The sequence below is a fragment of the Coenobita brevimanus genome, chromosome 1 (genome assembly GCF_032717465.1).
Source record: "Coenobita brevimanus isolate Jiangsu-jjx chromosome 1, ASM3271746v2, whole genome shotgun sequence".
In the NCBI taxonomy this organism is placed as follows: Eukaryota; Metazoa; Arthropoda; class Malacostraca; order Decapoda; family Coenobitidae; genus Coenobita; species Coenobita brevimanus.
This window is the reverse complement of record NC_136954.1, coordinates 47152716-47166774: the sequence shown is the minus strand read 5'-3', so window position 1 is coordinate 47166774 and position 14059 is coordinate 47152716. Positions and strand designations below refer to the sequence as shown.

The 14059-nt window shown below is 42.0% G+C and overlaps 1 protein-coding gene across 1 annotated transcript in view; it reads left to right on the top strand.

The window, feature by feature from the left end:
* Positions 1-14059, top strand: part of LOC145396382 (glutamate receptor 1-like) — a 363216-nt gene that overhangs the window by 220087 nt on the left and 129070 nt on the right. Inside the window, exons 7-8 of the mRNA XM_080269805.1 lie at positions 1217-1408; positions 6654-6761. Of these exons, the coding sequence (XP_080125931.1) occupies positions 1217-1408; positions 6654-6761 (300 nt within the window). The remainder of the gene's footprint in view (positions 1-1216; positions 1409-6653; positions 6762-14059) is intronic.

Here is a 14059-nt window from a genome sequence, read left to right as displayed (position 1 = left end):
TTGTTATAATTTCACTTTTTAGCATTTAGACTGCTCATTAAAGTCAGAAATATGCTAATTCCGTGTCAGTTTGTCATGCTTTATGTTTATTAAATTCAAGGAGGTGTAGAAAAATATTTATGTCCAATGTCATGCAAAAGTGTGTGTGTGTGTGTGTGTGTGTGTGTGTGTGTGTGTGTGTGTTAGTATAGTGTAGTGAGCATTGTGTAGCGTAGCATACCGTAGTGTAGTGTTGCTTAATGTGGTGTAGTGTAATGTAGTGAAGTGTAGCATTGTGTAGTGCAGTGTAGTGTGCTGTGGTGTTGTGTAGTGAAGTGTAGCATTGTTTAGTGCAGTGTAGTTTAGTGTAGTGCAATGCAGTGTAGTGTAATGTGGTATAGTTTGCTGAAGTGTAGCATAGTGTAGTGATGTATAATGTTGTGTATCGTAGTTCAGTGTACCGATGTGTTGTGTAGTGTAGTGAAGGCATCGTAGTGAGAGGCAGTCTCCCATATTCCGCTAGTAAAAATAACCATGTGTAAATACCTACTAATAATCCGCTCCGTATATTATTTTCAGTTCCTGCGTGGAGTACATTGCGTTTGGCTCCTTTGTATATTTTCAGCGCCATCAGTGCTATTTTCAGAGCCCTCTGTGTTTTCAACACCTGTGTTATTTTCAGCGCCATCTGTGTTATTTAGAACGCTTCTGCATAGTTTATTCAGCGCCATCGTTCATTACTTCCAACAATTCATTTATATACTTTTTTCAACGCCCTGGTATAATATTTTCAATGTCTTCCTGTATCTTCAACACCTTAGTATATTATTTTAGGCTCCTTCTTATATTACTTTCAGAAATTCGCCTTCCTCTTTCCAATGCCTGCGTATATCTTCAAACGAGATTAGATTGCAGCCAAAATCGACAGTGCATTAATTTCCCTCCTTATATCATGCAGTTAGGGACCTTGATTTTCATTAAGACTCCTGAGAGTCGTCTTCCAGGGGACGGTATGGTTTTAGCAGGAAAAGATGATCGTCTCTATATTTTCCTTTTAGAATCTCTTTCGCCTCAACCACCCACCAACAGCACTGAACTTGTCTCCTATTCCACATGCTCAGTCGACATTCATGTTTTGTGCTAAGAATTGTGTCCTCCTCCTCCTCCTCCTCCTCTCGTCTTACTATTTTTCTTCCTCAACAGCAGCACTAAAATCAGTCCATCCTCTCTTCTCCAGGCCCAGTCAGCACTGATCTACGACGCGGTGAGGGTGGTTGCTGAGGCGCTGACCAGACTAAAGCACAAGAAAGTGGACGTGTTTGGTGAGTCTCCTGGGCTGGGGGCGCCGCGGATCATCAGCTGCCACAGTAATGACGCTGATCAGAGCGTCTGGGAGCACGGCGAGAAAATCACCAGGCACTTGAGGAAGGTGGGTCCAGGAGTAGGTGTCAGGGTGAGGTATTAGGGTGCCAGGGTGGGGTATTAGAGTGCCAGGGTGAAGTATGAGGGAGTCAGGGTGGAGTATTATGGTGCCAGGGTGGGGTATTAGTGTGTCAGGGTGGGGTATTAAGGTGTCAGGGTGCAGTATTAGGGTGCCAGGGTGGAGTATTAGGGTGTGAGGGTAGAGTATTGGGGGTGTCAGGGTGGAGTATTAGGGTGTCAGGGTGGAGTATTAGGGTGTCAGGGTGGAGTATTATTGTGCCAGGATGGAGTATTTGGGTGCTAGGGTGTGGTATTATTGAGCCAGGGTGAAGTATTAGGTGCCAGGATTGGGTATTAGGTTGAAGTAATAAGGTGTCAGGATGGGGTATTGGAGTGCCAGGGTGGAGTTTTAAGGTGGCAGGGTGGAGTGCGTGGAGTATTAGGGTGTCAGGGTGGAGTATTAGGGTGCCAGGGTGGAGTAATAGAGTGCCAGGGTAGAGTATTTGAGTGCCATTGTGGAGTACTGGGGTGCCAGGGTGGAGTAATATATTAGGATGCCAGAGAAGTGTATTAGGGTGCCAGGGTGGGTATCAGTGTCAAGAATGGTGATAATGGTGTCAGGATATAGACTTGGGTGTTAGTTTGCAATAATGTGGTGTTAGGTTGGACTTGGAGGCAGGATGTCAGGAGTGAATAACAAAAGACCACCAGGGACTTGAGGAAGGTGGGTGAAGAGTTAGATATGCACTGTAGAGATGTTAAGGTGCTGAAGAGGAAAAACAGTTCTCTAGGGTGGAGTATTGAAGTTGTTTTAGCTTACGTTAATGTTGTTGTTATTCATACTGCTTAACCCTGAACCACATGACCGAGCGTAGTCGTTGACCGTAGGTAAACAACCGCCTCTGTGAGGTTGTCCCATATGTTCCGTACACCGTTGACGTTGTGTCTGCATCCTAGTGTAGCGTGTGCTGTGCAGTGCTCCATTGTGTGTGTTATGTTGTGTGGGCTTGTTCAACAAGCGAGGCAAATGTCATCTCTGATTCCATCCAACCCAAATCTAAACTAACAATGACTAGGGCTGAGTGATGTCCTGATCTAACCCTAGCCAAGTGAACTCGACCAGCTCTGTTTAAGGATAAATTTGATGGGTGGATGACATTAGGGGCGGCATGTAGTAGTGTGTTCCGATCGGGATGTTTTGCCGTGCGCGTGAAGTAGGTATGTAGGTGTTTCTTCATTGATTGTGTGGGAATGTCTGTCTTAGGTTGTAGCATTAATTATCTGAGTAGGATATTAGAGTGTTATGAAAGATGGGTATGGTGTCAGGGTGTAAAAAATGTGTAGTGTGGAATTATAATGTGTCAGGGTGTAAAATTAGATTGGCAGTGTGGAACATTAGGGTGTCAGGATGGACCTGGGGTAATGCTGTCAAGAAAGAATAATGATGAAGCCAGACACCTGAAGACGATGTGTAATATGTAATAGTGGCACTGTGAACATGTTATGGTGCTAAAGAGGATAATTAAAGCACTGTAACCTTATTACCGTAACATGCCCAAATTTTCGTCCCAATGCAACTTATTTCGTGTAGGTGAATGGCAGAACAAGAGAGTGCATAATTTCTGCATCCTCTCCATAGCACTACTTCGTGACTAGCATCATATTCTAGTGTTAATATATTGTTACAGTTCAGTGCTTAAATTCTGCATCCTCTCCACAGCACTTCATGACTAGCATCATATTCTAGTGTTAATCTATTGTTACAGTTCAGTGCTTAAATTCTGCATCCTCTCCACAGCACTTCATGACTAGCATCATATTCTAGTGTTAATCTGTTGTTACAGCTAAGCATTCAGATGGAGAGATGGCAGTTTTAGGTCGTCACAGTAAAATGATCATAGGTAGAATATTCGGGTGCAGAGAGTGCATAGCTACAGTTCATTTACCTTCACTTGGCCCAGATTTTCGTCCGTTTCCACCTTCTTTTACGTAGCCAATTTGGCAGAAAAGCCGCGGCTTGACTTCCTTTACGTAACACTTTTCATGACTAGTATCCTATTTTCGAATTTCTGGTTTTAAATCTTGCAAACAACTTAACAATCAAGATGGAGAGATGACAGTTGTAGGCCAAGCTAGAGTTTAAGAAAAAAAAAAAAAAAGATACAGGATTATGATGTTTTCTTGCACATTAAAGCCTGGGAGACACATCCGTAAAACATCGATATATACATACTGCTGAATTACTCGCTTTCAGGTTAAGATAGTTTAGAATATGATTTTCAGTCCTTTCCTATAAAATTTCCATGACAGTGTTTCCATTTTGCATTGTGGACCTTCTCACGATTTCCTGCAGGCTTCGTCTGGAGGGTTTGATGGGCGGAGGAAGGGGGGGATGGGGTTTCCTGCTATTCTCTCTTTGCCTTATAACCCATAAAATAGTTTTGTTAGTTAAAAAACTTCCTAATAACAAATAGCTTCGAAATGACCAAGTGTGTTGCTGTATGTTTTTCTTAGTAAGAGATTTAGGAGGTCAGGGTGGAAAATTAACCCTTCCAGTACGGGACTGTTTTGTGATACATTCTTGCTGTCACCACACTATTTCCTTCAATTTAGGTGGGCACCTTGTCAGTGATGAAGTTACTGAAGAATATATCTAACCCTTCCAGCACGGAAAGTATATCGTATGTCGAATAAAATCGTCTGGAAATACCAAGATAACACGTCATCAGATTTTGAAGGTTAATAAATATGATTAACCGCATCTTTTTAATCTTTTCAACCTGAGGACGTCATGTAGCCTACAGTATGTATTGTATTCCTACCATTTCCTGTCGATTTGACTCAGCATAGAGGAAACATTTCGTAGTGAAGAGGTTTGAAGTGTCTTTATTATCACTTCTGCTAAAAGATGTCTCTCCTAAGCTGAGTAAAATCGGCCAGAGGTAGCTAAAATAAATTGCAAAAGACGTCCTCGGAGCGAACGGGTCAACCGTCAGTCCGATGATTTATTGTTTAATTGCATTGTTGATATAAAACCCCGGTGGCCCAGTGGTCAGCACTGCCAGCTGCAGTTGCCAACACGATAACACCAGTTATGAATTTTGCTGTGACAGGTCGCACCACTCAGTTCAGGTGTAAGTTTACCCCTTTGGAGTTGGTAGGCGAAATAAATACCCCCGGTAACATCGAAGGTAGGTAACTGTGTACTGTATTCTGAATGATGGAATGGCCCTGTATGCCAGAACTTTGGGCTAATAACCTGTCACAGAGTTAAAGGCATACTGCCGTCACCTGTACACAGGCGGTCAAATGCTGTGTCCCGCTCCTAGTCACAGTAAGAATATCTACCGAATGAGTATAAGACAGTGGTGGTTTGGGAGGTGGGGGATGGTTTTTTTTGGGTGGTAGGAAAGTTAGGGCAGGGGAGGTTTGGGAGGTGGGGGATGCGAGGTGTTGGGGTGGCAAGAAGAGGGTTAAAAGCGAGGGAGTCAACTTCCTGGTCGTTATCTGGTACATATTCTTGTTGTGGCTGGGGCAGGACACAACATTTGACCCCCAGTGGACGGTCGACATCATAAGTTCTATCGTCTCTTGGTGTTCTCTCCACCGGCTTTAAAAACAAGTAAGATGAATCCACAGTAGCCTACACTGATCATTTTACTTGGCCACAGATCAGTGTCATCTGTGTCGGTTGCTACAGATTCACCACTCAGATTCTCATAGACTATGGAAAAAGCAGGAGAAGCGACAGGACTTTTGATACTGACCGTACCTCTACCTCCAGATGTCATTATTCAAGTCAAGGAAGGTTTCTCGCACCGAAGGAGTTGCACTGCATCCTGGACAGAAGTGTTATGAGTCCATGGGTAGGCTGTGCGTACAATAATATCCTTGTGTAAGCGAGGGAAGGCATTGGTATGGCAGCGGTGGTAGGGTGCTTAGCGGATGAGGTGTGCAGCAGGTTTATGGGAATATGACAGACAGCAGCAGGGTGAGCTGAGGCATGGGGGTGGTGGTGCACTGTTAAACGCACATTACTATGTTAACGAGAGAGAGAGAGAGAGAGAGAGAGAGAGAGAGAGAGAGAGAGAGAGAGAGAGAGAGGTGGTCTCGCTTTGACACTGATACTGTACCTCTCAAGGATCTAAATTCTCTCTCTCTCTCTCTCTCTCTCTCTCTCTCTCTCTCTTGGATATTGAAAATAAAAAATAATAGCAATATCAGTAAAGTTAATAATATAATGACATTCAGCAGCACTGGGATTGCAACACTCACCCTCTCCAGCTGTTTCAAGTGTCGAATATTTTACCTTGCTCTGTGACCTTGACCTTCGACAGATTACTCTAGAAATCTACTTGCTTCATCCTTGCCTAGCTCATATCCTTTCTTCCAACTTTGACTCAGATTAGGTCAGATCTGTCTGAGCTGACTTTGTCCTGTGAAGCAAACAGACTGTCAAACGGAAAATTTGTATTTTATGTTATAGCACTTTTTTAAAATTTAACATGACAGATATTCATGACCGTTTTCAGCTTATTTAATGGCCATGTGTATTCAGACTGGATGGTTTATTTGGCTAGAAACTAAGGAGACTCATTGGTACCCCATAGCTAAAATTCATCGAACTTACACGCAGCCACGACTTAGTATTTGATTTGGCAGAGGAGACCAGTACCATCACGTGAAAGCAAACCAGCAAATAATTTCGTTACCCATAATGAGTGTTGTTGTTGATGTGCTTTCATGCAATATCATGGTATTGTTGGTGTGCTTTTCTTGCATTAACTTGGTATTGTTGGTGTGTTTCTTGCATTATCTTGGTATTGTTGTTGTGTCTCTTGCATTATCTTGGTATTGTTGGTGTGTTTTGCTTGCTTTGTCTTGGCATTGTCGGGGTGTGTTTCTTGCATTATCTTGGTATTGTTGTTGTTGGTGTGTGTTTCTTGCATTATCTTGGTATTGTTGGTGTGTTTCTTGCATTATCTTGGTATTGTTGGTGTGTTTCTTGCATTATCTTGGTATTGTTGGTGTGTGTTTCTTGCATTATCTTGGTATTGTTGGTGTGTTTCTTGCATTATCTTGGTATTGTTGGTGTGTTTCTTGCATTATCTTGGTATTGTTGGTGTGTTTCTTGCATTATCTTGGTATTGTTGGTGTGTTTCTTGCATTATCTTGGTATTGTTGGTGTGTTTCTTGCATTATCTTGGTATTGTTGGTGTGTTTCTTGCATTATCTTGGTGTTGTTGTTGCAGGTTGAGATGGAGGGACTGACAGGCAACATCAGCTTCACGGACGAGGGTAAGAGGAAGCTGTACTCACTGGACGTGGTGGAAATGACACTCAACAGCGAGACGGTCAAAGTGAGTGTCGAATTTATCTTATATAGTGCGTTATCATTAGCTTTTATCTCTCGTAGTTCTTTTCTTAATTTTTGCTGTCTTTCGTCGGAGATGATCTTAAACACAGAGATCGTCAAAGGGGTGTAGTGAGTGTTGAGTTTCTCTCTCTCTCTCTCTCTCTCTCTCTCTCTCTCTCTCTCTCTCTCGACCTACAACACAGAGACAAAGTGAGTATTAGCATCTTCAGTCCAGTACCGTGCGTTTTTATTTTCTCTTGCCTACTCCAAACTGTTTTTATCAGCTAGGAGTGAGAGAGATAATGGCAGCTATAAGCAGCATCTACGGTTCCCAGGTTTCCGATATGTATACCGTTGTTGCATTCTGTGCTGAGTTTCATTTTATAAGCAAGGGCAGTCTTCCAGCTTTTCTTATTTTTTTCTCTATCTTAACTTATCCCAACCTAACCCAGCCTGACAGATTACCTAACTGACTAACAAACCTACCTGATACTAAGAAAACAAACCTAACCTAACCGGCTGACAAACTAACCTAACCTGATACTAAGAAAACAAACCCAACCTAACCTTGAACTTTCTAGGTAAGGGAACGTGTAAGAATAGTACACAGAATGGAGATCACCGTTCAAAAAGTCGCTAAGTTTAATAAAATGGCCTAGACATATCAGGAATAAATAATACATCATCATAGTGAAGGGTTGGTGTTGGAGAGGGACGCCTTCATGTGGTGGCACCGATATAACTGGTCGGGTAAGCTGCCTGGTTGTACAAACGTCTCTCAACTACTTCCCCCGAAAGGAGGAAGATGGACGGTCGGAGAAGGCCGACTCCAGCCTGCAGTCGACCAGATTCACGATACAGAAGAACCTGGGTCTGTAACTACTGCTGGCTAAGAAGTTCAGCAATATAATGTTAACATTATCTCCTTTTTCTTTTCTCTCACCTCACCACTGCTCTTGTGTCTCGTTATCTTTCATGTATCCATTTTAACCCTTTGAGTATGTAAATGACAGACCACCCTGCACTCTCTCTCTCTCTCTCTCTCTCTCTCTCTCTCTCACACACACACACACACACACACACACAGCTTTTAAGTAGCGCAAAAAATTACATGAGGTACTTATCGTTTTTTTTTTTTATTTTTTTTTTTTAATTTTTTTTTTATTAAGGGAAGTATAGTGTTTACTTGTCTGGTAACAAGTGCAGGCATAGTCAGTGGTCCTTGTACATGTCTGCAATGCCAAACTGAAGAATAAATTATAACAAATGGCCGTTAGAAAACGGAGGAATGTCCACACCCTCATGCTGTCAGGCCTAAGAATTCAACTGTGAGCCATTTAACATTTTGTCTGCGAGTTACCAACTTTGGTGTGTGTGTGTGTGAGTGAGTGAGTGGAGTGTGTGTGTGTGTGTGTGTGTGTGTGTGTGTGTGTGTGTGTGTGTGTGTGTGTGTGTGTGTGTGTGTGTGTGTGTCTGTGTGTGTGTGTGTGTGTGAGAGTTAGAGAGAGAGAGAGAGAGACTGTAAAGTGGCCATGGGGGAGAACATAAAGGCAATATTATGAGGAGCGGGGGGAGGAGAGGATCAGGTGAGATATGTATATAGGAACACATGAGGTGGGGGGGATTGTTGGTGAGAGGAAGAGGGGAGAGGAGGAGGAAAACGAGGAACAGGGGAGAACAGAAGAGAGGAAAAGGAGGAATGGAAAGGGGAGAGAAGGGAAGGGTAAAGGAGATGGAAAACAGAGAGAGAGAGAGAGAGAGAGGGAGGGAGTAATGGGGAGAGAGAGAGAGAGGGGGGGGAGTAATGGGGGGAGAGAGAGAGAGAAAGGGAGGGGGAGGGTAATGGGGATATGTGAACTAAAAAAAGGTGGTAAAGAGGAAAAGGAAGGAAGAGAGGATCAGAGATGACCTGATATTGGCACATGAGGTGGGGAGATTGCTGGCAGGAGAGAGAGAGAGAGAGAGGAAGAGGAGGAAAAACGAGGAGTAAGGAGAGTAGAATATGACAATGGACACATCTAGTAGCCGCATCCACCCAAACCGTATCCACCACCCCAGCGTATAACAGAAGGTGTTGTTTGTTCTTAGACACCTCTTAGACATAACCCAAATGAACTCCACACGCATCTCGACACATACGACTCGCCTCCAACACTCCCCGCCAAAGTGACATTCTTAAAACTCTGCGGTTCTGTCTTGCCAGATTTCATCATTCAAAATGTACGGTGACAGAGAGTAACAGTTTGGGACACGCACTGAATTTGGCCGCCCCTGTGGGTTCGGCAAACGATGGGGAATAGGAGGAGGAGGAGGAAAGGGAAAGAAAAGACACAAGAATGAAATTGAACGATCAAGAGGAGGAGGAGGTGGAGGAGATGGTCGGTAAGGGGGAGAAAAGAAAGATGAGAAATATTAGCAGTATTGTGGAGGAACAAGAAGATGAAAACAACAGGAGAAGAGGAAGAACTATATAGGATAAAAGAAGGTGAAGGGAGGGATAAGAAAGGAAGGAAAGCGATGGAGGAAAGGAGAGGAGGAGGGAGGTTGAGAAAGGATATGAGAGAGATAACCCGAGGCTATGGTGTACGTACAGGGGGAACCAAGAGTAGGAGAAGAAAGGGGTCACAAGAAAGAAGAATAAAGAGGAGAAACGTGAAGGAAGAATAAAAGGAGGAATAAAGACTGACAAGAAGAAAGGAAAAACAAGAAGAAAGGAGAAGCCATGGGAAGTGAAAGATAGAGGAAAAGGGAGAGGAGAAAAAAGAAGGGAAATTAAAATAAAAGGAAGAGGAACAAAACAAAGAGAAAGAAGAACAGAAACGAACACAGAAGACTGAAGTGGTTCCAGGCTGTGGTGTTTATTCGGAACAAGAGGGAACAAGACGAGGTGAAGATGGAAGACAAAACGAAGAGAAGAGAAACAAGAGGGAAAAGGGGTGAAAAGAAATAAATGATAAACGTAGAGATCAAAGAAAGCGAAAGAATGAACGGGGAGGAGAGTCAAAAGTAAGAGTTATGAAAGAGGACTGAAACGAGGAGCAGGAGAAGACGGGAGACAGACAAAGGGAGAGAGAGGAGACACGCGAGACTGAGGAATAAGTAGGGTAAATAAGAAGCAAAGCAAGGAAAAAAAATACAATGAGAAGAGGGCAAAGGAGGACTAGGGTTCAGATGAAGACAAAAAGTGTGTTGGTTTCCAGCTATGGTGAGTGCACAGAGGGAAGGGGGACAGGAGAGAGAGACGGAAGAGGAGGAGAGAGAAGAATGAAATAAAAAAGAGAGGAGGGCCAAATGGAGGACAAGAGAAGAAAGAATAACGAGAGTCAAGGAGGATATAAAGAAAAAGGAGACACGAGAAGATAAGGAAAACGAAAGGATAAGATGGCTCCTAGAAGGGAAGAGGGAGAGAAGGATTTAGTAGAGAATAGAGGAGAGAGGAAAGAAGAGAGAAGATGGGAAATGCTAGAGAAAAAAGAAGGGAGGCAGGCGAAATAATAATACTGGGAATAAGAAAAGGTGAGGTATTTCCAGACTGGTGTGTGTGCATGACGGGTCAAGTGCAGAAGAAAACAAGATGGGGAAAAACAAGATAAGGGAAGAAAGAACAAAAGAGAAGCAAGGAAGATTAATGGAGAAGAAGGGCATAGGAAAAAAGAAAGGAAAAACGAAAAGGATGAGTAAACGAAGAAAAAGATTGATAAGAAAGAAAAGGCAGATAAGGGAGGAGGAAATCATTGGGTCCAGTGAAATTGCAAATAATTACTCGTAATTTGCATATGTTTTTAAGAAAGAAGAGTCATTAGAAGATAATATGTAAAGGTTCATGATATATACGCTGTCGGATAGAGTTACACAAGCATTTTCAAACTTTGCACTCTAGAAAATGCTTGCCCTGCTAGGGGCGTGGTGATGCCGTCGCAGAGTACATACATAAGTGGCCAAAGCACGCATCACTGGACGTAAGTATCCCCATTCTCTCTCTCTCTCTCTCTCTCTCTCTCTCTCTCTCTCTCTCTCTCTCATACAAATGTACCCTGACTACTAAATCTAAATCCAGGCCATAACACGGTGCACTTTGCCACCCACATTTCACCAAACCACACCGTTGCAGGAGCACAAAAATGGTCAAAGCATCCCCACAGAGGGTATCAGTCAGGACCAAGATCGCAATGTCAGCCACTGGACTCCCTAGTGGGTGCGTGTGTACAGGTGCCTTTAGAAGTGTTTACCGGGGAAGGGGATTTTTTTTTTTTTTACATATATATATACTTACGTGCATACATACTTATACATACATACATCGTGACCGGCAGTGGTATGGGTAACGCGAAATATTATAGTTATGGCCAGAATGCCTGACAAATTGGTTCATTAAAGCATCATTTAGAGGTGAGGGTCATTGTTTTCTCAGACCATGAAGTGGGCGAAACATTACTGCCTAAGATAATCAAGGATCTTATCTTTTAATGGGTCTTTGAGTATCCCATGGCAACTGTTGATGCGATGGATGCGGATATCCTGAGATTTCGTGGGGGGAAAAAAAACTTATTATGAAAGATTATGACCGAAAAAAGAGGGGAAGACAGAACTACCAACGAACACTTGCAGGAAAAAATGTGGAGTGTGAAAGAAATGGGAAGTAAAACACACAGTAGGAAAAATTATGGAACGAAAAAAAGTGGAAGATGGTTATAAAGTGCAGTGCATGCATTAGTAACGGGGAAAAATGTGTAATACGGGAAAACGGTCTTTAGGAAAAAAAAAATGTGCGTAGTAAAAAAACTTGCATCCGGGAAAAGGAAGAAAGACTGTTGGATAAGAGATGCATAAAGTGAAAGATGGAAGAAAGCGATGGGTGGTAGATAAAATATACGCAAAGTGAAATTTAAAAGAAACTACGAAGGATGAAAGTTGAAAAATTCCGTAGGAAACAAGTTGAAAAAGTATCCAAACGTAAAAGCTCTTTGATGGGGGGCAAGAGGAGTACAAAAGATCTTTGTGGAAAATTCCATGTACGAGAGACCATCGTAGGAGTAAAAATAGGAAAAGCAGACGAGGACAGTGGGGGAAAAATAGGAAGGACGAAAAATACGTGGATGAGGAACACCTAGCAGTGAGAGAGGGTAGACAGTACATGATAAGGCATTTCAGTAGCTAACGTGGAAGGGATGCGGGGAAAATTGCACAAAGTGACATATGGAGCTGTATTGCACGTAGGAGGACTGTTGTGACTTTGGGAACGGATTTTCAAGAGTGCTGAGAGAGAGAGAGAGAGAGAGAGAGAGAGAGAGAGAGAGAGAATTTGGGGATTATTTCTACGTAACCTGTATTTTTTTCCTTGACTAGATGGATGTCTTAACTAAAGTTTCACACCAAACGAAGACATGATGTTGGTGTTCGCAGCTTTATTTTTATTTTATTTATTTATTGACTTGTTTATTTACTTTAAACACGAGTAACAATGTCATATCAAAATTTTCCTTATGTACACACGATCAAAAAACTACCTTTACAACCATCCGTATACATTTTGAAACCGTGAACGAAAAGTATGAAAATATCCTCCATTAACTAATCATAGTTGTACATGCCCAGTAATTTAATTAGTATGACATGAAGGAAAAATATGTAACATGTGAAATAAGCTGTCCATTCAAAAATATTGCCAAAAGAAAAAACGCGACAAGCAACAACGCTCAATGTGAAACCATCGGTCATCCTTATAAAGATAGTCTTCGAAGCTCCGAACAACCTCCATAACACTGAACGGTAGGGCTTGGTGGATGTGTAACTCAGCCAGCGGTAGAATCAGAGAGTCAGCAAAAACTATGGATTAAAAAGTGAAGCCATGAGCGAAATGTCGGCCGCATTTCTCCGCCAACTGTGGCAATGGAAGACGTTTTGTGAAATTTTTAATTAATATGATAGAGGTCTAAAGCACAGCTCAAGCACATGAGAAAAGAGGGTACCGTCTGTCATCTGGGGGGGGAGGGAGAAATATCTAAGGCAGGACACAAAGCTGGCAGAGGACTGTAGTCGTACTCTTGCTGACGGCTGTACCTGCTGAGAAATATGACTCCACGAAGAACGCCAGTATGAAAATATTACAGAAAATATGATTAGTATGGAAAGACTGAAAAAATAAAAAATAAAAATAAAACTTCTGGTATGAAGAAATTATACTGAAAATATGATTAGTATATAAAGACTGAAAAATATTATGACGCCAATTATAAGTTATACAGAGAATGTGATTAATATGAAATGATTTTAAAATGTATGACGCCTAGTACAAGTAATTTACAATGATAATATGAGTAGTGTGAAAAAAACAGAAAACAAAAGCTGAAACTCCTAATTTTAGTAACTTTCGCTGAGAATGAGTAATTTGATAAGATTAAAAGTGTTAAAACTCCGAGTAGGAATAAATTTCACTGAGAATAAGTGGTATGAAAAAAAAAAAAATGTTTCAGGAAAATGGTAAGGTCGAAATTTGCCCGCGAAAAACGCGAAATGCGAGAAAGAAAAAATGAAAATATTGCTGGCTGAAGACGGAGTGTGAAAAATCATTAGCTCTGGTTTTTGAAGACTGTTTAAATGTATCTGTAACAATAAAATTAACGAAATATATCTTTGTGAAAATTGTGGTAGATGTGGGGGCACACAATCTGTTCACTTACTCGTATGTAGTGTTGCCTTCCGCAGACTCTACACCGGTGGACAAGCCACATGGTTTTCTGTACCCTAGGAAACCATTTACTACGCTGGATGGTAATTATATAAACAAATAGCTAGTGTTCTAGTGGGTTAAAACTCTCCAACCGGTTGTGGCCTGTGACATTTTACATCCGAGGGCTGATAAGGTAAGATAAAGGGGCAGACGGTGTGAGGCGCTTAGCCACGGTACTCATCACTAATTTAGGCCATTTAGCCTGTGACCGATTAATTGCTCGCATAATGCCACTCAGAGGTTGTGACGGATCACTCGCCTTTAATGTCTGAATTAAGTAGCCTATCCCCGGGCCCCTACACTTCTGATGTATCAATAAAAGAGTGTATGATGGATGAATTGATGGCTGAAGAGACTACAACTGAAAACTTGGGAAACATTGCTCGTTAGATGAGAAATAAGAGGACAGTCAAATTGGTGTCAATACAAATTAAAAATGTTTGTTACAGAAAGACATAAACATATTTGGTTAAAAATGTATAAATAATGCATGGTATACAAAAATAATGGAAAATATTGGCTGTTGAAGGCGGTAGGGACAGATCAGAAGCACAAGTTTGTGACAGAGGTAT